Source organism: Tenrec ecaudatus, chromosome 7 (assembly GCF_050624435.1).
Source record: "Tenrec ecaudatus isolate mTenEca1 chromosome 7, mTenEca1.hap1, whole genome shotgun sequence".
Lineage (NCBI taxonomy): Eukaryota > Metazoa > Chordata > Mammalia > Afrosoricida > Tenrecidae > Tenrec > Tenrec ecaudatus.
Genome location: NC_134536.1, coordinates 100,574,791 through 100,602,218, shown reverse-complemented (window position 1 = coordinate 100,602,218; position 27,428 = coordinate 100,574,791). Strand labels below are relative to the sequence as shown.

Sequence of the window (27,428 nt, the reverse complement as noted above, 5' to 3'; positions counted from 1 at the left end):
GGTACAAGAATGGTGAAATTATTGGTGCTTTATGAAAAGTTGATGGGGACAGTGTAACATCATCAGTTTGCATGTGGATTACTCATTTAAGGATAAATTAGATGGTGTTGAAAATGAAGCCAGCAGCAGCAGACTGTCTACATCATTGTACAAGACACAATTAGTCTTCATCCCTAATTTAAGCTGACCAATGATAAACAGCTGAAATCATAGCCAAACCCATAGATATTTCCATTGGTTCAGCTTACACAATTCTGCCTGAAAAATTAAAGTTGAGCAAACTTCTGATAAATGGGTGGTACCCAGGTCAACCAGACAAAAACAGAGCTCTCAATGAAAATTTTGAATTAGTAGCATCCTGTCTTGGAAGAATTGTTAACAAAAGAAGCAAGATTTTCCCAGTGCGATCCTGAACTTAAGCACAATCCAAACAAGGACTGTCAACGGGTGGAAGTGGCCCGGCCCAAGCAGAAGGGGCTGAGGCAAAAGTAAACCTATAGGATAGGTAAATGTATAGACAGTAGCTGGATTAATGGCAACAGTTTTCTGGGATTCTCAGGGCATTTTACGTGCTGAATTTGGGAGGGCCAAAGAATATTATTATGAGAGTGTTTCTAAGAAACTTAAGCAGTGCTTTAGCAGGAAAATACCCAGGAAAATTTCACCAGAATCCTTTTCCATCATGACAATGCTCCTATTCCTTCTTCTCATTAAATGAGGGCTGTTTTGCAAAAGTTTTGATGGGAAATGGGCTGGTCATTGACCTCACATCCAGATGTATTTTACAGTGGCCCCTTTATTAAGTCTTAAACAGGAAAAAGACAAATCGCCTAGATGAGAGAGACCATCAGCATGTGGCCATCACTGTCCAAAGGATTCACAGCCATCTGGCTAATTGTATTTTTAAAAAGGGGAATTGGCACAAAATCATGATTCGTTCATCACAGTGGAAGCAGAAAGGGGGCTTTGGTTGAGATAAGTACACTATAAGTCCTTAGAAAAGCTTAAAGAATTGGTTCTGGGTCCCTCCAACCACCTTAGTAGGGATCTGGTTCATGATCATGAGGAAAACCCTGATTTCCATTAGGGACACATCTAGTCAAGCCCCCTGAAAGCACGACTGCCCCTCAAAAACACTGCCTGAGGGCGACGCTTTTTTACAGGGCTGCTTTATGGTCAGAATGAACTTAGTTTAGGTTAAATTTATTCAAAAAGCTATCATGCAGAGTACATTGGAAAGTAGATCATTGCAGACGTATTTAGGTTAAACTTTTAATACCTTATCATTTGATCTCCCTTTTGACCCATTTTCAATTTGTTCTAGTTTTTAATATTTTCTACTTTCTTTTCTATTGCAGTCTTTCTTTGTTTCACTTACTTGTTGTTAGTTTCTGTCCATATGGGGTTTGTTTTGTGTGTGTTTCTGTGCATGAAATCTAGGATAGGTACATCTTCAGAGGCAGTCACTGGATTAATGGTTTCTTAGACGCATGGTTGGGGAAAATGGGGAACTAATAATGAGGACAGAAAAAAGAAAATATTCTAAAATTGATTGTGGTGATTGTACAACTCTTCTTGATATGATTGAATAATTGGATCTTATGATATGTGAACTATGCGGCAATAACACTGTTTTTGTTTTTTAAAGTGGAATTAGGGATTCATGCAAACTGTACCCTTCTGAAATCCAAATGCATAGAATTTAATTTGAATACCGGAATCAATAGGCATCCACCATACAGCCCTGATTTGGCGCCTTCTGGCTTCCTTTTGTTTCATTATCTTAAAAAATAAATAAAAATTTAAAAGGCACCCATTTCTCTTCAGCTAATAATGTACAACAGCCTGCATTGACATGATTAAATTCCAGGACACGCTGTTCTCTAAGGATGGACTAAATTGCTGGTATCATCACTTACAGAGATGTCTTAAGTTTGATGGAGCTTATGCTGAGAAATAGTCCTTTTCTCTTTAGTTCCATTTTTGCCTGAACTTTTTGAGAGCCCCTCATATATTATATTGAAATTCCTTTATTACATCTTAAACAAAATAAGGATAACTAAAAACTCACTGCCGTCGAGACAATGTTGACCCACAGTGACCCCCATTGGTTTCTGAGACTGTAACTATACCAGTGTCCACAGGATTCACGACCACAGGACTTAATGATGGTCCGTAGGCAACAAAGGAAATCATCCCTCAATCATGACTGGCGGGCGGATGGCTAGTGAGGGAGGGGAGCAAGAGGGCCATGATTTTCATACATACCCAACTGCAGATTGGAAAAACTGAAAAGATTGATTCTGGGGCCCTCTAATCACATGGCTACTTGATGGTCATGGGGTATGATTCTTTACCTTGTGGCCCTGGTACCCCAATGTCCATAAAGGGCAAGCCCAAGCAGATCCCCTGAGGGCAAGACTGCCCCTCTCTGGGCTGGCTAAGGGTGTGACAATTTACTTTCAAACACACTCTGCCCGTGAGCAAGGCATGTGACGATCCTGGCGAAAGATCAGAAAGAACTAGGTTGAGAATGAATGTACGTCAAGACTCAAAATGGAGCTGGAGCACCCACTGTCAGTTGGCATCTCCTCGAATCCAATCTGGGAACTGTAGCTCTCATGCAAACCTCGCTCTGTTGTGTGTCAGTGTCTTCACGTACAAACTGGGGACATTGCATCAGAGTAAACTCATGCAAAGCGCTGCCTACTATAGTTATCTTGAGCATTTCAAAGGTTCTAATTGCTCCAAACATCCTGGGTGCCACACATGTTAAATGTTTGCCTTCTAACTGCCAGGTTGGTGGTTTGAAACCACCCAGAGGAACCTCAAAGGAAAAAGTGAGTCATCGGCTCCCAAAACACACAGCCTTGGGAATTCCCCGGGGATCACAGTGCTTCATTAGATTCACAAATAATGGCGACTGATTTGGCTTGTTTGGGTTTAATTTGACTCTAGAATGACTTGCTCACACATTCCTTTCTACCAGGCAGTATATAGAGAGTAAACTTATTTTTCAGGGATATAAAAGGAGGCCACCAAAGACTTTTGCCTCTCTCACCTGCGCTAATTCAAGAGTTTTTTCTTTATTCTTGGTCTCAGGACACTGCATTTTTTTTCCTTCTCTAGAGCAGTGGCCAACAAACTACACAACCAAAGCCCAAACCAAACCAGTTGTCAGTTCTGACTCAGTGGTGGCCCTCTGTGTGTCCTAGGGTGTTCCGTGGCTGATTTCTCACAAATAAATCACCAAGCCTTTCTTGCGAGGCACCTCCAGCCTTTCAATTAGCAGTCAAGCACTTCACCATCTGTACTACCCGAGGACTTCAGTCAGGGTCAAAATCCACCTAATGCTTGTGGGGGTTTTGTCTGTTTGTTTGTTTCATGTTTTGTAAATTCCTTTGAAAGATATCTACACACTCATTTGTTTCCAGCTGTCTCTGGCCGCTTTCTTGCGGGGGTGAGTGGTTTAGACAGAGACTATAGGACTTCAGCACATAATGTGCTTCGTATCAGTCCCTAATCAGGAAAGGTTCTGTAACCAGAACAAGGACACTCTGAATCTAAGCACAGCTACATTTGGAGAATGGAGGCTAGCCTCTGAAAGGACCAGCCCATGAAGGTAACACTCATTCTTGTACCTACCAACCCAGGACCCTTCCCCAGGGCCCAGCTCTTTCTCTCCTCTCTTCTCAAAAACAATTTTTTGCCCCAAAGCTCAGTATAAAAATTCATCATCGTCACTGCCCTGGAGTCGATGCTGACTCATAGCAGCCCTAGAGGACAGGGTAGACTTGACCCTGTGAGTTTCCGGACTTTCTACTCCTCTGACCGGATAAGAGTCTGGTCACTCAGACTCAGTATTGATTCTGTGGCAGTGACTTTGGCTGGAGCTCCTGACCGACCCTGTGTATCACAGCGCACACTCATCAGCCCACCTAACAGTTGCGGGTTCGAACAAACCCTGGAGCCCCACATGAGATGGTGGTCTGGAAAGCCGGATGGGGCAGTCGTACTCTGTAGCCTGTGCAGTCGCCATGAGTCAGAAAGGTGCCGACAGCAACGTGTTTGGATTTTCATGTGCTTAGAGTCAAGTGCAAGATCTCTGACATCATGGGAGGCCAGCGAGGGCTGGAGGCGCAGGGATCTTGCAACCTGACAGCATTTGGGAACCAAGGTCACCTTCCTCATGGGGATTAATCAGGCTTTCTTAAAGAATCTGTTTAAGAAGATTTCCTTAAAAAGTCCATTCTTCAAGGGAATCTACAACGTTCCGCATTGTAGCGAATGAGCACACTTCGGCGATGAGCCCATCTGGAAGGCCCGAGTGGGCAGCAGGCGGAGGGATGGAGAGAAGCATGCGAGAGGAGAGGAGCCGCAGAGCTAGCCCTTTCCCTCTAGGGAGCGGTTCTCAATCTGTGGGTCACGACCCTTTTGGGGGTCAAACAACCTTTTCATAGGGGTGGCCTAGCTTATAACAATAGCAAAATGACAGGTATGAAGTAGCAATGAAAATAATTTGATGGTTGGAGGTCACCACAACATGAGGAACTGTATGAAAGGTTGAGGGCCTGAGGAAGGCGGAGAACCACTGGCATAGAGCTACCCCGCCCAGCCTCTGTGGGGAGCTTCTCTTGTTCACTGTCTCTGCATCCTGTCCAGAGAAGCCATGGACCCTTCATTCAAGAGCCCAGTTGGCTGATGTATCAACCAAATAATCACAATATGGCATCTTAAATACTGAAATGGAGGTTAATAAAGATTGGATTCATCCTAAAAATTCTCATGAAAGTGAGTTGAAGATTTATTAGGATTTATGTTTTTTGGGGGGGACAACATATGCAAATAATGGAAGTATATAATTGGATGGATGGTGTTTTTGTGGGCCTACAGTTTACTGTCACCTAACTTTCCAAGGAGGATATGCAGCAAGGAAAGCAGACAGACTAGTAAATAAACAACCATAGAGGATGTGCTGAGGCACCTGCTGCGTATCCCTTAGGCCTTGGAATGTCACTGAAAGCATTTTGGTTGGTGTGTTCTGTCCAGTCTCTAACGACTGGTGACAGCCATGTGGGACAGACTAGAACTGTCCCATAGCGTTTCCGAGTCTGTAATCCCTACAGTGGTGCAGTAGGCTGCTAACCTCAAAGTCAGCAGTTCAACCCCACCTGCCACCCCTCTGGAGACAGGTAAGAGAGCTGGCCTTGGACCACCCAGAGGAGTCCTTCTCTGTCCTAGAGAGTCACGGTGCATCAGAAACAGCCCCGCTGGGGTCTACCTGTAAGGGAGCAGGTGCCAGGTCTTTTTCCCCCCTATAGAGCCACTGTTTGAGGTTCAAAGCCTCCACCTTCCGGTCAGTGAGCAGCCAAGCTCTGAACCAGTGCACCACCAAGACTCCCTCGAGAAAGGATTTCAGGGAGGGAATTATATGGTCCTATTTGAATCACAAAAGCTTTAACCATTATAATATTGTAATAACGTAGATGTCAAAGGAAGCACAGATTTGACCACTCTTAAGACCTGGAGATCAGCATCGAGCACATGTTGATACCCTTCCCACCAGAAACCCTGGTGGTAGAATGATTCAGCCTCCACCCTAGCTAGAAGGTACATGGTCGGCAACAACCAAGCAACTCCTCAGGAGGAAAGACTGCACCCAACAACAAGGAGACATCCTTGGTCTGCCTTTGTCATTGCAGATTCTTTTCCAATTGCCATTTAAGACACTCCTGCCACATTTGTAAATTCAAACTCGCCGTCATGAAGTCACTTCTGACTCACAGCAACCGTACGTGACGGGTTTCAGAGGCTGACAGCGTTACAGGAGCAGAGCCTCGTCTTTCTCCTGTGGAGTGACTAGTGGGTCTTGGTTTAAGATCCATAAGAGATCCCAATCTCAAATATAAAGGACATTTATCAAGTCTTAAACTGGACAAAGGCACTTCATCTGGAGAGAGAGACCATTAGCACAAGACCCGTAAGCTAGCTAATAAGGCATGGAGCAAAGCAACTCTCAAATTCATGATTGGTAGCATGTGGAACTACAGAAATGGGAACAGGACCGTGACCCTGATTGGGACAGTGCATTATATTAGAGAGCAGAGCTTGCGAGAAGAGTCCAGGGCCTTCTGACCAAGCCAGTCAGGGTGAGTGTGATCGGGCATGACTCGGGACTATGTAACCCCCCGTACTGTCCACAAGAACACACCCTGGCAAGCATCGAAGGGAGACTGCCCTCCCTGGGATGTCCAGAGAAGGAGTAGAGGGAATCCACTGTCTCATGCACTCAGCCTGAGGACAAGACTACCTTCATCCTTGGTTAATGAACAAAAGGAATTCAGTGGAGGTTTAATCCCTGTCTACTCTGGAAATGGATTTTGGGCTTTCATTGTCATTCATAGGGCTTCTGCAAATGTGGTGCTCAGAATTTAAGCTCTGATTCTACTCAAACTGCTGACCTGGTGGTTTTCAGGCTGATATGTAATACACCAGGGCTCCTATTTGTAAAACATGTTACCTGATTTAGGCTTTTGAGATCTCACCTCAGACATCTTTCATGTTTTCATTTTTCAGCCCACATCACAAGTCAGGTAGGAAAATCTATTTCAATCTTCTCCCCAGAAAAAAATTCACCCCCAATAAGTAGAATGTTTTCATACACTTGACAGGGTGCAGTTTGTTGAGGAAACTGCAATATGAAAGGGCAGAAAACATCTCCAAAAATATAGAAAAAAATTTACAGTTGCATTACTATATTGGAGGTTTAATTTCTGAGCGCTGAGTGTGCTAAAGGCTATAGTAGACAATGGAAGCCCAAAATCTATCTATGTTGCTTTCGTTAGATGACATCAAGTTGGTTCCAACCGATAGCCACCTTATACATGCCAGAACAAAACATTGCCTACATTGAATTCCTTCTGACCATTAACAGCCAAGTCAATGGCTTTGCCCTGTATTATAGCTTAAATGCTGAGCATCCTGATTTGCAGAAGGATATGCATGGTAGTGACAGCCTAAAATCCATTTGAAGGATCCCCACATAGGTTGAGCCTCCAGCGAAATCTTTCTGATCATTCACCAAGGATGTTGATGAACCTGCCCTCAAGCAGAGTGCCTTGGAAAGTAGATGACCTCCATCCGTCTCTAGCCAGCCCAGAGAGGCACAGTCTTCCTTGAGGGCTGCCTAGGTGAGTCCTTGATGGGGACCCCTGGGGGACAGTACAGGAGATCTCATAGTCATGAGTCATGCCCTATCAGTTTCGACCTGGTGGCTTTCGTCAGAAGGCCCTGGGCAACCTTGTAAGCAGCATTGTCTTTGGGGACTCTTCTGGGTGTGGCTTTGGTGTTAATTGGTCTATGGTCATGAGTCATATGTCTTGGACTTGCCCTTTTCATTTCGCCTTAAAGTCTCCAAATCTCTGCAAACCCTGGGCTGCCACTGCTGCCGCGTGCTGCAATGGTTTCCCCTGCGTAGATGACAAGTCTTGGTCTTGACATTTCCTGTTTAAGCTATCCTAAATGGTCTCCTAAAATTATATTTGAGATTTTGAGTCCCTTTGATAATCTAAAAAATTATTGAACAAGCTTTGAACCAGAAAGTGAGACATCAAAAAGAATAAAAAGTCAGAAATAAATCTCACTCTACCTCGGACTGAGCATCAGGAGTCCTGGTGGCACTGTCCCTAAAGCAATGGACAAATACCTGCAGGTTAGCAGGTGAAACCCACCAGCCGCTCCTCAGAGAAAGAGGAGGCTTTCTCCTCCCAGAAAGATGCATGGCCTCAGAAACCCTCTGGGGTCCCGGTGAGAATCAATGCAATGGCACTTGACTTATAGCTGAGTGGATGCAACCATGACACTTCTATTAAGATAAAATGGCTTATTGTCTAGTATCTCTGGATGAAGGTGGATTTGCAAATGGGGACCTGGGGCACCTGAAGTTGATCTCCTTCCAGGATACCGATGGCTGGAGGCGGCTTGCCTGGAGTTACACTTGTAAACAGGTGCTTGCTGTCAGATTCTTGAGTTAACACCTTAGCTTTGCATATTTTTTGGAGACAGTGAGAAGTAGTTTACAATTACACATTATCTGAAGTAAATTTTGGAAGACATTGAGGAAAGCAGCTCTTCCTTTATTTTCAACAAGAAGAATTTAAGTCTCTTTTCCACCTGTGTCTGTCCTTACAGGCTGAATGTGTAATAACCTGCTCTCTGGGAGAGAAAAGTCCTGTGTGTTTGTGTCTTTGTGTTTTCCAGAGCATAAAAATTCCTATCAAGCTATCGATGTGAACAAAGAAAAGAAACCGAACTTGACCTATGGCTACCGTGGGTGAAGGAGGAAGAGGGTGTGCTTTGGGGCATTGAGTCCTTGAACGGTGGTGGACAGTTCAGAGAGGGGTAGCAATAACGGTGTGCGACACAGAGTATCATCAGTGGCACTGCACCACACGTGTAGAAGTTGCTGGATTGGAGAATGGTTTGTTGTGTGTATTTTGCCAAAATGGAAAAAAAATTTATATGAATAACAATGAGTACAAGGAAGAAGAAAATGTTCTAAAATTGATTGTGGTGAAGATCGTATTACTCTACTTGGTATGATTAGACTATTGTATGATATGGGGGTGAAGTGCCAACAGAACTGTTTTAAAAACTGCAAAACAAAACAAAGAGTGGGGGGAAGTGCACGAGCCCATCCTATGGTTTCGCCGCCATTCAGCTGCATGAGGCAGGACCAGCTCAAGAGCACAGAGACCGGCACATAGTGAAGTAGCTACGAGGAGCTGTGCTTTGACTGTTTATTGCCTTTATCATTAAATATCATTTCTTTAGTTGTAAGTTTATATCACTTGATTTTTCATAATGGCTGTGTTTAACAATCAGCAACATTCCTGCATGTGTTACCAAAGGCTCTTGGGAGTCAGTATGAGTGGCTCGAGCTGACTACTATATCTATCTATATCTATCTATCTATCTGTATATATATATATATATATATATATATATAACTCTTTTCTATATGACGTAAATGATATTTATGAGTCAGATTTTCACTATTTAGTTCTGTTCTAGGAGATAAAAGACTCCAAATTCAAGTATATTGTATAAAGACCCACTTTTCGTTAAGTCTCAAATATGACAAAGGCTGTGTTAGAACTTAAATTATGAGCACTAAGTTGGCAGAAGGCTACAGTTTACAGTGAAAGCCCTAAATCCACTGAGTCTGAACATAAATTCGGCCTCCATTGGATTTATTCAGACCCAGAACTGGCAATGTAAAAAGTTTTGCCCTCAGCAAAATGTGTTTGCTGAGACTCCTCTAGCCCGCCCAGGGAGGGGCAGCTGCATCCTGGGGTCTTGCCTGGTAAGCCCTTTCTGGAAATTGGGGCACAAGGACCCCTTGGTTATGAGCCGTGCCCTGAACAGGATGGTCGGAGACCCTAGGCCAGTCCTGTGAGTTGTACTAATGTGTAATCACATACCTAGCCCGCTCATGGTGCCGCCTGTGACTGGGAGAAGTTGACCTGTCATGGTTTCATGGCAGCTTCCTTTGTTTCCCACGTTCCACCCAAGGGGCTGACTGTGGAGCCTTTGGATACTGTTATGGCCTCCTTCCAGTGGTCTCTCCCCTCCAGATGATATATTTTTATCTTTGTCTGGTCCTTCTCCTATGTAACAGTTAATAGAGAGGATACTATAAAATATATTTGATTGGGGACCTGTTCTCCCCTAGTATAAGACAAAACAAAAACAAACCAGCTGAATGAGCAGGGAACCCCCCATCACGAAGCCTGCAATGAAGTGATATTACATGGTATCACTCTTCTAGCTATAGTATTTGTTACTCCCACCAAATGATTGGGAGGGGCTATGCAAATGGGAGGTGTAAAGCATGAAAAATTTTATCAGATGTACCATTCTACTACGTCCATAAATGAGCCACCTCAGAAGCAGGGAGAGAGAGAGTCCGAGACCATCAAGAAGGAATGGTCACCAGCACAGCAAATGCAAGATCCTTCCTACAGTGGTGGAGGTAACAGAGGCTACAGCGCTGAGACCATGAGACAGAGCAGAAGAGCTATGGTGAGATTAGGAAACATAGTGATGGGATGTCCTGCTCACAGAACAAAGAAAGCAGAGTGCCTTTGGGCTGGAGGCTGGCTTGAAAAGTGGTGTCCTCCCCTCAATGCAAGAATACTTTCTTCTATTAAATTGGCATTCTATGATGCTCACCCTCCAGACACAACCTCTGAAGACAAAGTGGGTAAATAAGCAAATATGGTGAAGAAAGCTGATAGTTCCGAACTATCAAAAGATATAGTGTCTGGGGTCTTAAAAAGCTTGAGGGTAAACAAGCAGCCGCCTAGCTCAGAAGTGACAAAGCCCACATGGAAGAAGCCCACCAGCCTGTGTAATCATGAGGTGTCCATGGGATCAGGTATCAGGCATCAAAGAACAAAAAATCATATCATTGTGAATGAAGTGGAGTGTGGACCGGAGACCCAAAACCCATCTGTAGACAATTGGACATCTCCTTACAGAAGGGTTACAAGGAAGAGATAAGCCAGTCTGGGTGTAGTATAGCACCGATGAAATATACAATTTTCCTCCAGTTCTTTAATGCTTTCTCTCCCCACCCCAACTATCATGACCCCAATTCTACCTTGCAAATCTGGCTAGACCAGAGGGTGTACACTGGTACAGATCAGAGCTGGAAACACAGGAAATTCAGGACAGATAAACCCCTCAGGATCAATAATGAGAGTAGTGATACCAGGAGAGTAAGGAGAAGGTGGGAGAGAAATGGGGAACTGATCGCAATGATCTACATATAACCCCTCCCTGGGGGCAGACAACAGAAAAAAAGTGAGTAAAGGGAGACATCAAATAGTGTGATACGATAAAATAATAATAACTTAGAAATTATCAAGGGTTCATGAAGGGGGGAAAATGAGGCGCTGATACCAAAAGCTCGAGTAGAAAGCAAATGTTTTGAGAATGATGATGGCTACAAATGTACAAATGTGCTTGACACAATAGATGGGTGGATGGATTGTGATAAGAGGTGTATGGGCCCCCACTAAAATGATTTTTTTAAGAACAGAAAAGTGGTGTCCTTTGGACTTCTACCAGCCCTAGAGAAGCTTTGAGCACTTTGTAGGGCAGGGTAGGAGCCAAGGGCTGTGTGCCTGAGAGGCTGAGGACCGCCGGACATGGCTGCTAGCATGACTGAGAAAGAGACACCGTGGACCAACATCTGCCGTTCTGTAACCTGTTGACTTGTGATCATTGCTAGAGAATCCGAGTTCAGTGAGAGAGGTGGGCGATATCGCAATAGGGGAAGGAAGGCTGCAGAGCGGAGGCATGTCTGACCTCTGCTTCACCGAAATTGATGTGGACTTCGATTCTTGTTATTCTTACTGACCTCCACACGGGTCCGACGTGGCCCCCGCCATTTCCTCAGTAAACCACATTGGTTGGAAATTCCTAACAATCTTACTATTCGTTTCCTGGTACGGGACAGTCTGGTGCTATTGTCTCACCTGCAGCGATTCACTCACAGACTTTCCAACAGCCATGTATTACAACCGTCAGGACCTCAACCAGTTTGTGAACTCGACTGGTATTTACTTGAGCGAAAGGGAGATCAAATGATCGGGTGTTAAATTTTAACCTAACTGCATCTGCATCCATCCACTTTCCAATGCAGGCTGCATGATAGCAAGGTCTTAATAGTCTCTAGGTTTTTGTAAGAATTGAGTCGGAATCTCAGCGGCAGCAGATTGCTTTGTTTGGGGTTATTTGGGTTGTCACTAGGGATTGTTGTCTTGGACTTCTCGGGGTCACGTGTAAAACGTAGAATTGCATTTTCACTTAGACTTTAATTCAGGATTTCAATAGGATTTTTAAAAACTGAAGCAGCATTTAGTCTTGTTCTCATGTGATCTTCTGTTTTCAAAGTGGGTCTTACATGAAGCCACACTCTTAGGGTTCTGTGTTGTTTCTGTAATAGCATAAAACAGTTCTGTATGTGACCTCTTTCTTCAGCATTTCTTATATTCTACTAAGTCATGCCTGTTAGAACCATCAGGAATATTAATACACTAACGTGATTGCTCCCACAGAATTATGAAATTCCATGTTGCAAAGCGGAAGTTTAAGGAAACGTTGCGTCCCTACGATGTAAAAGATGTCATTGAACAGTATTCTGCTGGCCATCTGGACATGTTGTGTCGAATTAAAAGCCTTCAAACCCGGTAAGCACTGAAAACGTCGTTCTTTGTAATGGAAGGGCACAGGACCTGAGAGGAACTTCATTTAGTATTGAACAGTTCTGAGTTCCATATTCCTCTTCTAATTCCATTCTACTGTTAATTCATTTTGAGTAAACAATTGGACTTCGCCTTTAACAGAGATTTATTTAAGGATATAAATAAAAGCCTCTAACTAGACAGAGGGTCTCCAATTCCTTCGGTATAAAAGTGGGGACAATATTAATGTTCGTTTCATAGACTCATCACGAGAATCATCATCACTTGGACTACCTAGGAAGCCTAGCACCGAGTACTCAATACATATCAATGATTGCTACTGAGCACGATTGTTCACAATGAGAAAAAGAGACTCCAGCATAAATATAATTTACAGGGATACATTTATTAAGTCTTAGCAGGACCAAGATGAGTCATCCTGATGAAGAACAATATCAACATCAGGCCATAATGACATCAAGGATTCTTAGGAAGGAGGCCATTTAAATAAGATATGGAAAACAAAGGAAACTCTCATAAAACCGTGCCTGGCAGCAGATGATTCTCCACAGTTATAGGCAGGACTCTAGAAGTGGGGAAGAGCTCATGGCTGTGATACACACACGATTGCAGATTAGAAAAGGTTACAAGATTGGTTCAGAGCCATCTCCAACCAAGGCAGTCAGGGTATGACTCATCACTAGGTGACCCTGGTAACCCCAAATTCTGTCAAGAAGCTATTTGGCATGTCTCTGAGGATGAGACTACCCCTCCCTGGACAAGCTAGGAGAGTTGTAGCAATCCCCTCGCAAAGATACTCTGCCTCCTCAGGGCAAAGCTCTTCAATTGACCGTCAGTGGTCACAAAGAACTCAGTGAGTCTGCATCGATGTCCTCACTCAAAATGGATTTATGGCTCCCACTGTAACCCATAGCCTTCTGTAAACCTAGTGCTCATAATCTAGCCTCTAATTTATATGTGCATTACTGCTGCTGCCACTCGTTATTGTTTTTGTTCTTTTTTAAAAATCATTTTATTGGGGGCTCATACAACTCATCACAATCCATCCATAAAATTTGTACATTCATTGCCCTCATCCTTCTCAAAACATTTGTTTTTGTTTTTATCTAAGTTTAAACCATCCTTCCGAAACAAGCCTAACTCTCCCCTTCATTACATGTTACCCAACTATCCGTGTCATAATGTCAAGCTTTGCTGCCCTTCGCTGACCTGCTGTATGTAGACTGGGTTATGATTTGGCCTCCTACTCACCAGCCACTCCAAGAAAGAGTGAGGCTCTGCTCTCATAAGGATTTAGTCTTGGAAACCCTATATTTTCTTTGGTCTTCTTATTGATTGCTCAGCTTTCATATGCATATGAAGTAGTTGAAAATGTCATGCCTAGAATCAGGCACCTCCTAGTCTTCAAAGTGACATCTTTGTTATTTAACATCTTGTACAGCAGAATTGCCTAATGCTATATGTCATTTAATTCCTTAACTGCTGCTTCTATGAGCATTGATTGTGGATCTAAGTAAAATGAAATCATTGGAAAATTCAATATGTTCTCTGTTTTATCCCGATTGTCTAGTTTATCCTGATGGTCCAGTGGTGAGAATTTTTGTTTTATTCTGTTTCAAAGTACAAAAAGACCCAAAATCACAAATACAATTTAGGACACCATTCATTAAGCCTAAAGCAGAACAAGGACAAGACAAGACAAAGACAGATCATCCAGATGAGGGAGATCATTAGCACAAGGTCATAATGGTGTCTAGGGGTTTATTGAGAACCAGCAGTTTAAATTGGACATACGAGGGCAAAGAAAACTATTACAGAAGCATGAGTGGCAGCAGATCAATATATCACAGTTATAGGCAAACTACAGAAAAGAAAATGGAATGTGATCTGGACAGAGGAGCTTACAAAATAGCTTCAGGGTCCTCCTGTGAAGACAGTCAGAGTATGACTCATGACTATGCACCACCAGCAGGACCGCCTCCGTCAAGGACACAGACAAGCAATCCCCCAAGGCAGACTCTCTGTGTGTGTGTGTGTGTGTGTGTGTGTGTGTGTGTGTGCGCGCGCGTGCGCTTGGACGAGTTAGGGAAGTGGTGAGAATCTTCTTCCTGATTTTAAACCATAAAGGATCTCTTTGTTCTAGTTCAACTACTGCCTCTTGGTCTATGTACAGGTTCTGCATGAGCACATTAAGATTTCTGGAATTCCTACTCTTTCCAGATGTTAGCCATCTGACATCAGCAATGATATCCCTGGTTCCACATCCTCTTCTGAATCCATCTTGAATTTCCGCCAGTTTCCAATTGATGTGCTGCTGCAACCGATTTTTAGTTACCTTCAACAAAATTTTGCTTGTATGTGGGATTAATGATATTATTTGAACATTAAAATTAAAGATAACTTTTTTTAAACTGCTTTCAAAATACTTCCTTCTGAGCTAAGGCAATCAATCTGTCTTCTGCACCCATAATCAGATGATTTCCTTTTCCTCTGGCAGTGTCGATCAAATCTTAGGAAAGGGGCAAATCACATCCGACAAGAAGAGTCGAGAGAAAATAACTGCAGAACATGAGACCACTGATGACGTCAGTATGCTTGGCCGGGTAGTCAAGGTTGAAAAACAGGTACAAGTCAACTACATTGGCTAACTTTTTAACCAGAATTGTAAATATCAAAATATACTATAGGCAATTGACTATAACTTAGTGACAAATGATAATATAGTGATTAATGAAGTTAAATCTTTGTGTGCAGTTGTTTCTTTAGAAAATAAGACAAAACTTCTTTGTAATTAGGATGGCGTGTTGAGTGTTTGCTAATAGCCACAGAGACTATTTTCAAGAAATCAAATTGTTCCCTCAATTTAATCAGAAATATCTCCCATATTAATTTATTGATGTTTTGTGCCTTTGTGTTTCCATTTAGAATCACTTTGATACACTTAAGGCCTTAATTTCATTATAAGTTTCTTACTAGACTACAGGAGAGGTCCGGAATGTCTTCCTGGAGCAGAGATCAGAAAGAGGGTCTTGAAGTTGCTCTTGTGTAGACTTTTGAGAGCATCAAGGGCCTGCTTGGTTTGCTTTAACGTTGGAAGGGGGACTGCCTGTGGTGACTGTAGGCAACAAAGCCTCCCCCTGCTATAAATTCCCCTCCGCTGTTGACTGCATTCACTGCCGGCCAGGACGGCTCTGTCCTTGACATGCAACATTTATTTAATTGTATCCACATGTCTGTTTCCATTTTGAATTTGAGGGGTTGGGTCCATTCTTACTAGCCCTTTAGACTCATGTGTACTCGTTTTGCCGACTTTTTAGGTCCAGTCCATTGAGTCCAAACTCGACTGCCTACTCGACATCTATCAACAGGTGCTCCGGAAGGGCTCGGCCTCAGCCCTCGCCTTGGCTTCATTCCAGATCCCACCTGTTGAGTGTGAGCAGACCTCTGACTATCAAAGCCCTGTGGACAGCAAAGACCTCTCCAGTTCCGCGCACAACAGTGGCTGCCTGTCTAGATCAACGAGTGCCACCATCTCCCGGGGCCTGCAGTTCATTCTGACGCCAAACGAGTTCAGCACGCAGACTTTCTACGCGCTTAGCCCTACTATGCACAGCCAAGCCACACAGGTGCCACTGAATCAAAGCGACGGCTCCACAGTGGTGGTCACCAACAACATCGCAAACCAAATCAACGTGGCACCCAAGCCAGCAGCCCCAACAACTTTGCAGATCCCCCCTCCTCTCCCAGCCATCAAGCATCTGCCCAGGCCAGAACTCATGCATTCAAACCCCGCCGGCTTACAAGAAAGCATTTCTGACGCCACCACCTGCCTTGTTGCCTCCAAGGAGAATGTTCAGGTTGCACAGCCCAATGTGACCAAGGACCGTGCCCTGCGGAAGAGTGTTGACATGGGAGGAGAAACTCTGTTATCTGTCCACCCCATGGTGCCGAAGGATTTGGGCAAATCTTTGTCTGTACAAAACCTGATCAGGTCGACGGAGGAACTGAATCTACAGCTTTCAGGGAGCGAGTCAAGTGGCTCCAGAGGCAGCCAAGATTTCTACCCTAAATGGCGAGAATCCAAATTGTTTATAACTGATGAAGAGGTGGGTGCAGAGGAGACCGAGACAGACACTTTTGATACCCCGCTGCAGCCTGCCAGGGAAGCTGCCTTTGCTTCAGACTCTCTACGGACTGGAAGGTCCCGCTCATCTCAAAGCATCTGTAAGGCAGGAGAGAGCACAGATGCCCTCAGCCTGCCTCATGTCAAACTGAAATGAGTTTGTTTCATTTTCTTTCTAGGCATAGCAGTTCCTTTAGCCATACATATCATTGCATGAACTATTTTGAAAGCCCTTCTAAAAAGTTGAAATTGCAAGAGTCAGGAAGAACATGAAAGGCAGTTTCTAAGCCCGTTATCTTTCCATTGCATGAAAATGCATGTTTAGGGATGGCTGAAATTCCAAGGTACATCAACATTAGCCCTCTCGTTTAGTAACGTACCTTGAATTTAAAATTCTGAGAAACCAAACTCTGCTAGTGCTAGGGGGCGGTCTGCAAATACCAAGATTAGGTCATTCCGAAGATTTCACACTTTGTTTGGAAACTTCAGGCATTTCTGCTTCGCGGTTCAATACAAAATACAGTTGCAAAATTAGACCATGATGTATATTTAAACACAACAGCTTTCAGCAGCTGCAAGCCAAGGTATCAAGTAAAGCTGAATTGGGGAATAAGAGAAACGGCTGCTAATAATTCGAGGTAAATTAGACAACTCATTCCTATTCAGTCATTTTATTATCTGTGTGATTTGAATGTCAATTCATATGCTTTCGGTGATTCGGCGCTGTGACCAGCTGTCTTGCACATCATTTTCATATTGTTCTTTAAGAGGAGAATATTCTTCAATTGGGAAACATGCAAATAATGAAATTCAGGACCAGTGGGGCAAACAAGCAGTGTGATATGTTTGACGTTCTGGAAATTCCCTGGTGGCTCAGTCAACTTTCTAAGTGGCCATCTTCTGCACAGACAGGTGAGGCAGCGTGACTGGGTTGATATCTCAGCCCTGGGCCATCCCCAGGGGGGAGTGTGAAAAGCTATGGGTGGACCATGGAGAATGGGTCATGGGAGTGAGGCTGAAAGGGCAGAGGCTTCAGTAAGCTTTACTAGAATGCAGAAACAACACCGAGAAGGAGAAGATAAAGTGGCTCCCCTCCCGGCAAGCACTGAAAAGGAGAGACACAAAGCCAACATAGAATAATCAGGTTTTTTTAAAAATAAGTATTGCTAGAAGAATCAATTACCTAAACATCCTTTATTCTTACAGAGATCCAGAATTTCAAAAAGTATTTATTTTTTTAATATGCCTTTAAATGTTTTTTGCTATTCACACTCATGTAGTAGGTTCCAACTCATGGTGAACCAATGGGCCAGTGTAGAACGGCCCCTCTGGGTGTCTGAGGCTGTAAATCTTTACTGGAGTTGAACGTCTTGTCTTTGCCCCTCTTGTGCTATCATGCAGTACACTTTGCATTGGCAAGGTGCCATAAAATACTTTCACTTAAGGTGACAGCAAAAATAGTTTGGGGGGAAGAGATTGAATCCTGAATCAGGGTAGCACAGTCTTCAGACTTCCAAAGTGCTCCAGCTGTCAGAGGCTGAGCAAGCTTAAATATGACAATGCTAGGAATGAAGAGGAAAAAATATCCTGATGGGTTAACTCAAGCAAGTTTTTCTGATTGGCTATTTTGAGTAAATCAGCAAGAACAGACATCCATAATTTCCTTACGTTGTTTTAGGGAACAAAAGAGACTCCCAATCTCAAATATAACTCAAATATTATGAAGTCATAAAAGGGAAAAGGACACAGATACATCATCCAGATGTGGGAGTCCAGGAGCACAAGATCAAAATGGCGCCAGAAGATTCCCAGGACACTAGTTAAATAAAGCACGGGACAAAGGAAACTGCAAATTCATGAGTGGGGTGATCAGCGCATCGCAGTTTTAGGTGAGACTGCATACAGAAACAGCAACGAGGCCGTGATTGGGACACAAACATGTTAGTTAGAAGGGGTTACAAGATTGATCCAGGGCCTTCTGACCTAGGCAATGTGGGTGAGACTCCTGACTACATGATCCTAGTGCAGTAGTCTCCATCAAGGACACACTCATGTCAGCCGGAAGAGAGACTGCCTTTTCCCTGAGAAAAGCTACCTGGAGAGGGATGGAGGCAATCCATGTTCCAAGGCCCTCTTCCTGAGGGCAAGGTTACCTACAGTCTTTGGTTAGTGATAGAAAGGTTCCATGAAGGCTAAATCTAAGTGGGGACCCTGCAAATGGATGCTTTCACACACCAGGTGCTCAGAATTTAAGCGTCAGTACAATAGAAACAACATTAAGCCTATCATCTAATCTACTTTCCACCATATTCTCCCTGAGGGCCACTGGCACCTCCCTTGCATACCCAGCAACAGTCAGCCGAGGGCAAGATGGAGTTGGTAGCAGGCCCTCTTTAAGCCATTTTTGGTCATGCCAAATACTCCAGATGTTGGAGGACTCTCATTCAAAGGCTTCAATTAAGTTCCTTTTACTTTTTATACTATAATGAACATTTTCTATTTCCTCTAAGAATATGGCCCCAAATCTGAAACAACCAGGCCAAGTGCCACTGTCAGGGTCGATCAAAACACTTCATAAAGTAAGGCAACAGAGAGAATAAGGGAAAACCAATTGAAAAGCATATTTACCGGAAAGCAAGCAATACTACTTGCTGGTTAGAAACCGATCTAGCTATCTCAGATCACCAGAAGCCCAACCGAAGCAATGGCATTCGAAAGGCATGGCGACAAGAGGTGTCATTTCCATTGGGCTAAAACCAGCCAGAGGAAAGCATTAGCAGGCATCGGCGTGTCTTCAGGACAGTTTCTCCAGCCATGAGGGAGAGTAAGCACGGATTTCAACCGGGCTGCTCAACAGCGGAAAGGAAGGAAGGTGTGCAGTTGAGACTAGCTCTTCAGTTGCTAAGAGCCCTGTGGACAGGCGGTGAAGCATCGGGCTGCTAACTGAGAGGTCGGTGCTTGGAACCCAGCAGCTGTTGCTCGGGAGAAAGATGCCGCTTCCGTAAAGATTCACAACCTTGGACCCCCTCTCCATCCCCTTGGGTCACCATCTGAATGGACATGACAGAAGTGGATCTGGTTCGGTTTCCCCAAGGTCCAATCCCAGCAAACTTTCTTCACGGTTGAGTCTCCGTGGGTCCCTGCCCCGGCTTTGCTTCTAAACTTCACGAAGCTTTCACGAGTGTCTCTCCCCAAGGAAATCGGTTCCCCTCTCTAACTAGGTGTTTAGGAGGTGATGCTCAACCTTCTAAAATCCTTTTCTCCTGTGCTAAGCACTGAAACAGCTCCTCTGCTCCCTGCCTGCATCCCAGTGCCCTCCCCTGGAGTAGATCGTGCAGAGTCTTCGTGGCTGCTGGCGAGCTACAGAGGCTCAAGTCTATTGTCTCCACTCCAATGATTAAGGTTTTGTCAAGTTTTTAGCAAGTGATTCAACGAGCATGCACGGCTATATGCAAACACCCCTCCACTGACCTAACCTGAGATATCTGTAACTGGAGCTGCGGAAGAAGGCCGTCACTTTCAGGTAGCACTGACTCTTGGACACATTGTCCGGAGTTGAGCCCCACTGGCAGCAGGAATTCTGAATGTATTGGGGTCTTGAGTCCTTAAAGACCCCAAACCCAGGCAGTCCATTCGACACTGCTAAGGACAGAAGACTCAAAAGCAAAACCTAAACACATCACTGCAGTCTTAACATAGCAAAATGTGATAAACCATGTTGCGAAAACTTTTATACATGAAGCCATTTTGCGTCTGTCGTTCTTCAGCACAAAATCTTAGATGTCAAAGGAGAGTTGTATATTATAAAAACTGTAGGGCCTGTCTGTAGTGTTATTCTCTATGAAAATGTGAGCGGGGTCTTCCATTTACACTTGGCAAAATCCCCATGGTCAGTCCCAAGCGGTATCTTGAAGCACAATTCTGTGGAGCACTGGAGAGCCATGTGCTTTCATTCGGTTTGAATTTGCCTGCCTTCTACAATCTGTTGGGTTGATCAAGCTAACATTTAATTGCAAGCATCCCCAGATTGAGGTGAACTAAGAGATTTTTTTTTTTTGCTATGTCTGATCTAAATGTTTGCATTTTGTCCATTTAAATCAATATCTGTGGACCTCATGTTTTGTTTCAAAACAGTAAGTCACTTTATTGAGTTTTTGTAAGTCTTTATCTCCTGTTCTAAGGTGCCTTTCTGACCTCCCATGGACTCAGTAATTCTGAAAGTTCTTAATTTGCAGGTAAAAGAAGTTATTATCTCTATTAGAGAGGAGGAAAACAGGCACTAATTTTCATGCCCACTTGTAAAGCAAAACATTGAGATATAATGAAGCCCAGTTAACTGAATTCATTCATTTCTTTGTTCAATCATATTGAGGTAACATCATAAATATTCATTTATTTCCCCAGAAGCTTTTTTTTTTGCCTTAAATGACATGGTTGTTTTTATAAGAGAAATTTAATATAATTTTGTGAGTTCAAGTGAGCAGTTCTAAAAGTCATGTACAACAATACAATTATCTGTTTCCTGAAAAATAAAGAAATTGAGACTATCATATCCATTTCAAGCTATGGTTAAAATGTAATTTCTTTTGCTCTTTTACTGAGATTATTTGTTTTAAAGTAAAACATTAAAAACCTGTCTATAAACAGCTCGTGTGACTACTTTTATCTAGAACTTCTGGTTGGTTCTGAATTGACTGGTTGGAGCCAACCAAATTGACTGTGTACAGACTGGAAACTGGGGAGATTTGGAGATGTTTTTTAAAGGTATAATAAGAACATTTAATTTGACTCAATATTGGTCAAAACTCAGATGCCAGTTCACATGAACTTTGTATTAGCTATAATAAAAGGTTTATTAAACAAATGATAAGAAATGAGGACCCACATGGAAGAAGCACACCAGCCTGTGCGATCACGAGGTGTCGAAGGGATCAGATATAAGACATCATCAGAACAAAAAAAATCTTACCATAGTGAATGAAGGGGGGAGTGCAGAGTGGAGACCCAAAGCCCATTTGTCGGCCACTGGAGATCCCCTTGCAGAGGGGTCTAGGGGAGGAGACAAGCCAGTCAAGGTGCAATTTAGCACCGATGAAAAATACAACTTTCCTCTAGTTCCTAAATACTTCCTACCACCACCATCTCACCCCCCACATCATGATCTGAATTCTACCTTGCAAGTCTGGCTAGACCAGAGAATGTACACTGGTACAGATAGGAACTGGAAACAGGGAATCCAGGGCGGATGATCCCTCCAAGACCAATGGTGTGAGGGGCTACTGGGAGGGTAGAGCGAGAGTGGGTTGGAAAGAGGGAACCGATTATAAGGATCTACATGTGACCTCCTCCCTGGAGGACGGACAACAGAGAAGAGGCTGAAGGGAAGCGTCGGACAGGGCAAGATATGACAAAATAATAAATTATCAAGGATTCATGAGGGAGGGAGGAACAGGGAGAAAGGGGGAAAAACGAGGACCTGATGCCAGGGACTTAAGTGGAGAGCAAATGTTTTGGGAACGATGAGGGCAACGAATGTACAAATGTGCTTTACATAATTGATGTATGTGTGGAGTGCGATAAGAGTTGTATGAGCCCCAATAACACGATTAAAAGAAAGAAATGAGGAAGAGGCAGGTGCCCAGATGCTCTGTGATCTCTGCCTCCTCAACACGTGCACTCTTCGCACCCACCCAGCTCTCCCATGACACAGGGGGCTTCTGCTCCAAGGTGGTGGTTCCTCCTTCTTCCCGAAAGATCCCCTTGCTCCAGTTTAGTTTCATTCTGTTCAGCTTAATGTCTAGGCAAACAGGCATTTAGGGGAGGGAGGATGAGGGAGTATCCTCTAGGGGGAGCCAAGAAAGGGTTTCTCACACAGTCCTCATAAGCTCAAACAAGTATGTGCTTATTTGATGAAAATTCTGTGTGGAACATGCTTGCTTGAGCAACGTGAAAGTACTTCCACATGCACTTGAAACTTCCTCAGCCACAGTTCACAAAGCAAAGGGAAATCTGAAGAACCTTGCTGTTGTGCGGGCTGACTCCTAGCGAGGCTGTGTGCAGAACAAAGCTCTGTCCAGCCCCGGGCCACCCTCCTAGTTGTTCTGCTTGAACCCACTGTGGCCCGCACTGTGTCCAGCCATCTTGTTGAGTCTTCCTTCCCCCGCTGCCCTACTACTTTACCAAGCACATTGTCTTTTTTTCAGGACTGATCTCTCCTGAAAATATGCCTACAGTATGTGAGAGGAAGTCTTGCCTTCCTTACTTCTAAGGAGCATTTGGCTGTACTTCTTCCAGGACAGATTGGTTTGTTCATTTGACAGTCCATGGTGAATACGCTTGCAACTGTTACTCCACAACAGTTGCCTCCTAACTAGCGGGAGGATGATACCAACAGGTGCTATTGCATAGTGTCGAATTGGCTAGGCCATGATGTCATTATTATGCAATCATCCTCTGTTTTGTGATACGATGTAATTATACTATGTTTTGCAAATTCTAACCCCTGTGGTGTTAAAATGGAATGTCAGAAGAGACTGAAACATGCTTTCACTCAGAGAGAAGCTAAGGCACATGGAAGAAATATGAAGTAAAAGAACTGAAGAGAACATTTCAAACAGCAGCTTCAGTAGACAAAGTCAGTATTAGAATAGAACGTGCAAAGAGCTGGAGTTAGCGACACACACACACTCAACATATATCAAGCCGCAAGAAATGAAGCAAAAGCTCAAGCCTTGAGTTGCAATAAAGGGACCTTTGGTGGTGTCCTGGTTACTTGTTAGACTGCCGATTGCATGATCAGCAGTTTAAATCACCAAGCCCGCCTCGTGAGAAAGATGGAACTTTCTACGCTTATAAAGTGTTACAGCCTTGCACACCCACAGGGGCAGTTCAACCCAGTCCTGTACACGGATGCTGTGAGTCCGCATATTGACTCAACACAAGTCAGTTTGGTTTGGTTTTGAGTTGCAGCAGTAAAAGATGGTTGATTTGACAGAGAATGAATAAAAGAGATTCAACGCATCCATAGAGAATGCAGAGAGCCATTACCACAAGGAAAGAAGAGTCTGGAGTGAGGTACAGCTCCTTTGGATTTTGGGTTCCTCTACTGAGAACTTTCTAGACTCAGGAGATGGTGAAAGGACATAAGCAGGCCTCCAAGGGATGCTGGACCCCAGATTTTTTAAAGAAACAAGGACCTACTCCCAGAAAAGCCTTCTCCTAGATCAGGGATGGGCACCTTTTCTCTGCCAAGGGCCATTTAGTACGTACACCATCATTCATGGGCCATAGTGGTCGCACATGTGATGGCTGCGACTGCTTGTCTTTGTGAGATGTGTGCTGTTGGCTGAAATTGATGGTTTTGAGGGTCTTATGCAGCCTTCTAGGGGCGACTTTCCTTCTCTCTCTGTTTTAGAGGGAAAAAAAACAAAACAAAGCACTGCCGCCAAGTCTATTCAGACTCTATGGGGACCCTAGAAGACAAAGTAGAACTTCCCCTGTGGGTTTCCAAGATTTTAATTCGATGAGAGTAGAAAGCCTCATCTTTCTCCCTTGAAGCAGTTGGTGGTATTGAACCGTTGTCCTGATGGCTAGTAACCCAACAAGTAACCCACTATGCCACCAGAGTTCTTCCCCTGGAGCAGTGGGAAGAAGTCTAGCTTCCTAAACTGAGGGACTAGGTTTCTGTTCCCAGCCACTCCCTGGGAGTTCTATTAACAGCACACATGACTTATACAGCGGCTGCCTGAAAGCTTGGAGACTTGAGTCCGCCCCGTCACCATGAGTCAGAATCCATCGTTAACCCTTGATAAAAATAGATCCCAGACCTGGAATTGGCTACTTTGTTTGAGCAGCCTGGTTTCAACTGCTTCAAGAACGTGTAACAAAAATAACGAAAACAAATTTATGAGGAAAATGAATTCAGTCAAGCGATTGAGAACTATTTCTTCAAAACTCATAATGTTCATTAGTTCCAATAAGACTCAAGAGTAAACATTTTTTACACACATTATGTGCAAAATGTAAAAAGACTACACCTACAAACCAGTGCATGGCAAAATGTTTCTATTCATATAAGCAGAAAAACTCACACGGGCATTGCTGTGATCTATTACTCGTTTTCCATTCATTTGACTGAACGAACGTCTATCACACTCTTGATGATGACTTTCAGTGCTACATGTTCTGGACGATCAGGATTCTGGGATTTTTAATCACTTCCTAAAGTATCATTATCGACTTTTAAAACATTATGCTGGTTTTTCAGTTTTTTGTTTTGCTTTTAATCTTTACAGACTCTTTCATTACTTGCATGTTGCTCCTGATCTTTTTCTTTGCCCACTACACTGCGATGATCTTCCTGGATTGACAGTGTCCCTTTGCCCCCAAATTACTAGGTACCCACACCTTCCTCTTTCCATAGCTCAGACTTCCGAAATCACCGTGTGAGTCACAAGTACATTACAGATGTTTTATGAAACTTGAATCACCTCTGAAAGTACCCTGGTAGCAAAGTGGGTAAAATATTGAGCTGTAACCTCCAAGTCAGTGGTTCAAACACACACACCTGCAGCTCTAGGGAAAGAATAACAAGGCTGCCTGCTTCTATAAGACTCACACCCTTAGAAACTGTACGGATAGGGATACCAAAAGGGTAGGGGAAGGGGGGGGAGGTGGGGAGAGAGATGGGTATCAATCGCAATGATTGGCACATAACCACACACCCACCCAGGGGGAAGAATGATAGAAACCAGAGGAGAAGTCAGACAGTGGTCGGTGTGAGATTTGAAAATAATTAACAAGCTATAATTAATCTATCAAGGAGCCATGAGGGTTGGGGGGGGAGGGAGGGGTTAAAAAAAAGAGGAGCTGATCCCAAGGGCTCAATGGAAAGCAAACGTCTAGAAAAGAACAATGGAATGTATGTATTAATATGTCAGATACAACTGATGTATGGATTGTAACAAGAGTTGTAAGAGCCCCCAATAAAATGATCTTAAAAAAGAAAGAGCCCTTATGGAGCAGTTCTGCTCTGTCCTATAGGGTCGCTCTGAGTTGATAGCAGTTGGGGTAAAGAAGTGGACAGGAGGAGCCCTACCCCACCAGGATGATAGGGGAACTCTTCACCTTTAGGGTTCAATCTCACCAGATCACCACCTACTATCTCTCCCCCCTCTCGCCTCCACTTTCACTCAATCTAGAGCAGCCGGACAGCGCCAGAGCTGGGAGCAGCAGCGTGTGAGACATCCAGTACTTTCTGTTTCAGATGCTCTCCCTGGGCCTGGCCCCCCGCGTGCAGCCAAGGCCCCCCATCGTCTCACCCCCAGACCTCAACAGCAGGCCTGCCCCCAGAAAGCCACCCTGGGCAGGAGAAACACCTCAAAGGCCACATGACGGCACAATAAAGGAGCCGCGCATCTGTTCTTTTTGTTAGCTTTTTAGACGACGTAGAAGGCTGTGGTATGGCTCCAAACCACAATGAAGAGGCAATGTCACTCAGTAGGGCAGCTGCGGCCGGGTATTGGGATTGACACTGACGAATAGAAAATGAGCCCTCCATCTCCTCGTCCATGTAAAACACCAATGGCGTCAGAAAGTTCTCAGGCACTGTCCACCACGGCTTCCACCCATCAGCGCGGTTCTTGTCAGTCCCCTTCCCTACGTTGTCCTGTGTTCTGACCTGGTCCAGAATGGGGCAAGTTTATGCCCTAGGCCAACGGCAACACATTATAAAAGATACGAACAAACTCGAGAGGAAGCCACACTCTATGCTGAATACTCATGGTTTCACAGGCCCAACTCTTGGACCCACAATGATTCCTCTCAAAAGAAGCTCTATCTATCTACAAGGAGTGTGATCCTTTGATGCCAACCTGGATCATGGATCAGTGATGGCTTCTCTGATTGATATCCAAAAAGCTAGAGTTGCCTTCAACCCACTTTCAAAGGATATTTTAGGGGATCTACAAAAACCCTGGTAGTGGTTTAGGGTAGAAATATGCTGAGCGGTAGGCCCCAAAACTCTTACCCAGGATTGGAGCAGATGCCACCAACCAGCCAGTCACCTACCTGGCACACATCTACAGTCAAACACACCTGAGTTTATTATTTTATGTGCCACAAACAATACACAACAAGCAGCACAAGAAATGGACCTCTCTGTGAAATGGAGTTCTGGTTCTAAGGAATGATCTTGGAAGCCAAGGTCAGTTCTCTAAAGAGAGGAAGAGGATGTGTGGTGTGGTGGCTATATTTGCAGTTGAGATCTATGAGATGGTCTTGTGGGCAGGTTGGCTTCTCTAGAGAAGCAAACCCAGTGACAGTTGTATGTGTATGCATATCGCAAGAGGTTTCTATCAAGAAATAGCTTAAACAGTTGTAGAAGTAGGAAAGTCCAGTTGAGTTCGAGTCCATAGATCAAATGTAAGCTGGAGGCTTCCCTCACTCATGTACTTGTGGAAGCTGACACACAAGAAACAGATGGCAAAGTAGGAGGGTCACAGGTTGGTGGCTGCGGAGGAAAAAGGAATCCAAGTTCAGTCAACTGAGCCTAAAGTTGGCAGTCGACTGACAGTTCCTGGGATCAGCAGGTAACACAACAGGAGATCAACAAACCAAGTGCAAAATGGAGATCCAGTTGAGGGTGAAGGGGCCAAAGTACTCAGCTCTGTTCTGAATCTCTGTCTTATGAAAAAAGTCACACCCCCAAAGACAAAGATTATGGCACTGGGTTGCAGCATGATTGATTGTTTGGACTCCATCCTTGACTCAGGAGTGCCCAGTTGACAAACTCTTACCTTCAAGGAACTTCATTAGAATGTTTTTAATAAAGCAGCTATGGTGGGAAAAAGGAAGAATTACGGGTTGGGCTTCTAACCATAGAGGCAGTGGGTACTCGCTCCTATGGGATAGAGGCATGGGCTTTTGGTTTTGCCTCTGTCTGGTTTCCAACACAGGGGCCTTTTGTATATGTTTCCACCACAGCTGCTGAGTGGTCTGGATGGTAAGACATTTGTCAAGAGACGCTGATGTTT

General features: G+C 44.0%; 1 protein-coding gene across 1 annotated transcript in view; it reads left to right on the top strand.

The window, feature by feature from the left end:
* The window catches only part of KCNQ5 (potassium voltage-gated channel subfamily Q member 5), a 610,069-nt gene extending 589,115 nt beyond the window's left edge, over window positions 1-20,954 (top strand). Inside the window, exons 11-13 of the mRNA XM_075554898.1 lie at window positions 12,126-12,257; window positions 14,770-14,896; window positions 15,590-20,954. Coding sequence (XP_075411013.1) covers window positions 12,126-12,257; window positions 14,770-14,896; window positions 15,590-16,552 — 1,222 coding nt within the window. The 3' untranslated portion in view covers window positions 16,553-20,954. The remainder of the gene's footprint in view (window positions 1-12,125; window positions 12,258-14,769; window positions 14,897-15,589) is intronic.
* The last annotated feature ends 6,474 nt before the right edge of the window (window positions 20,955-27,428 follow it).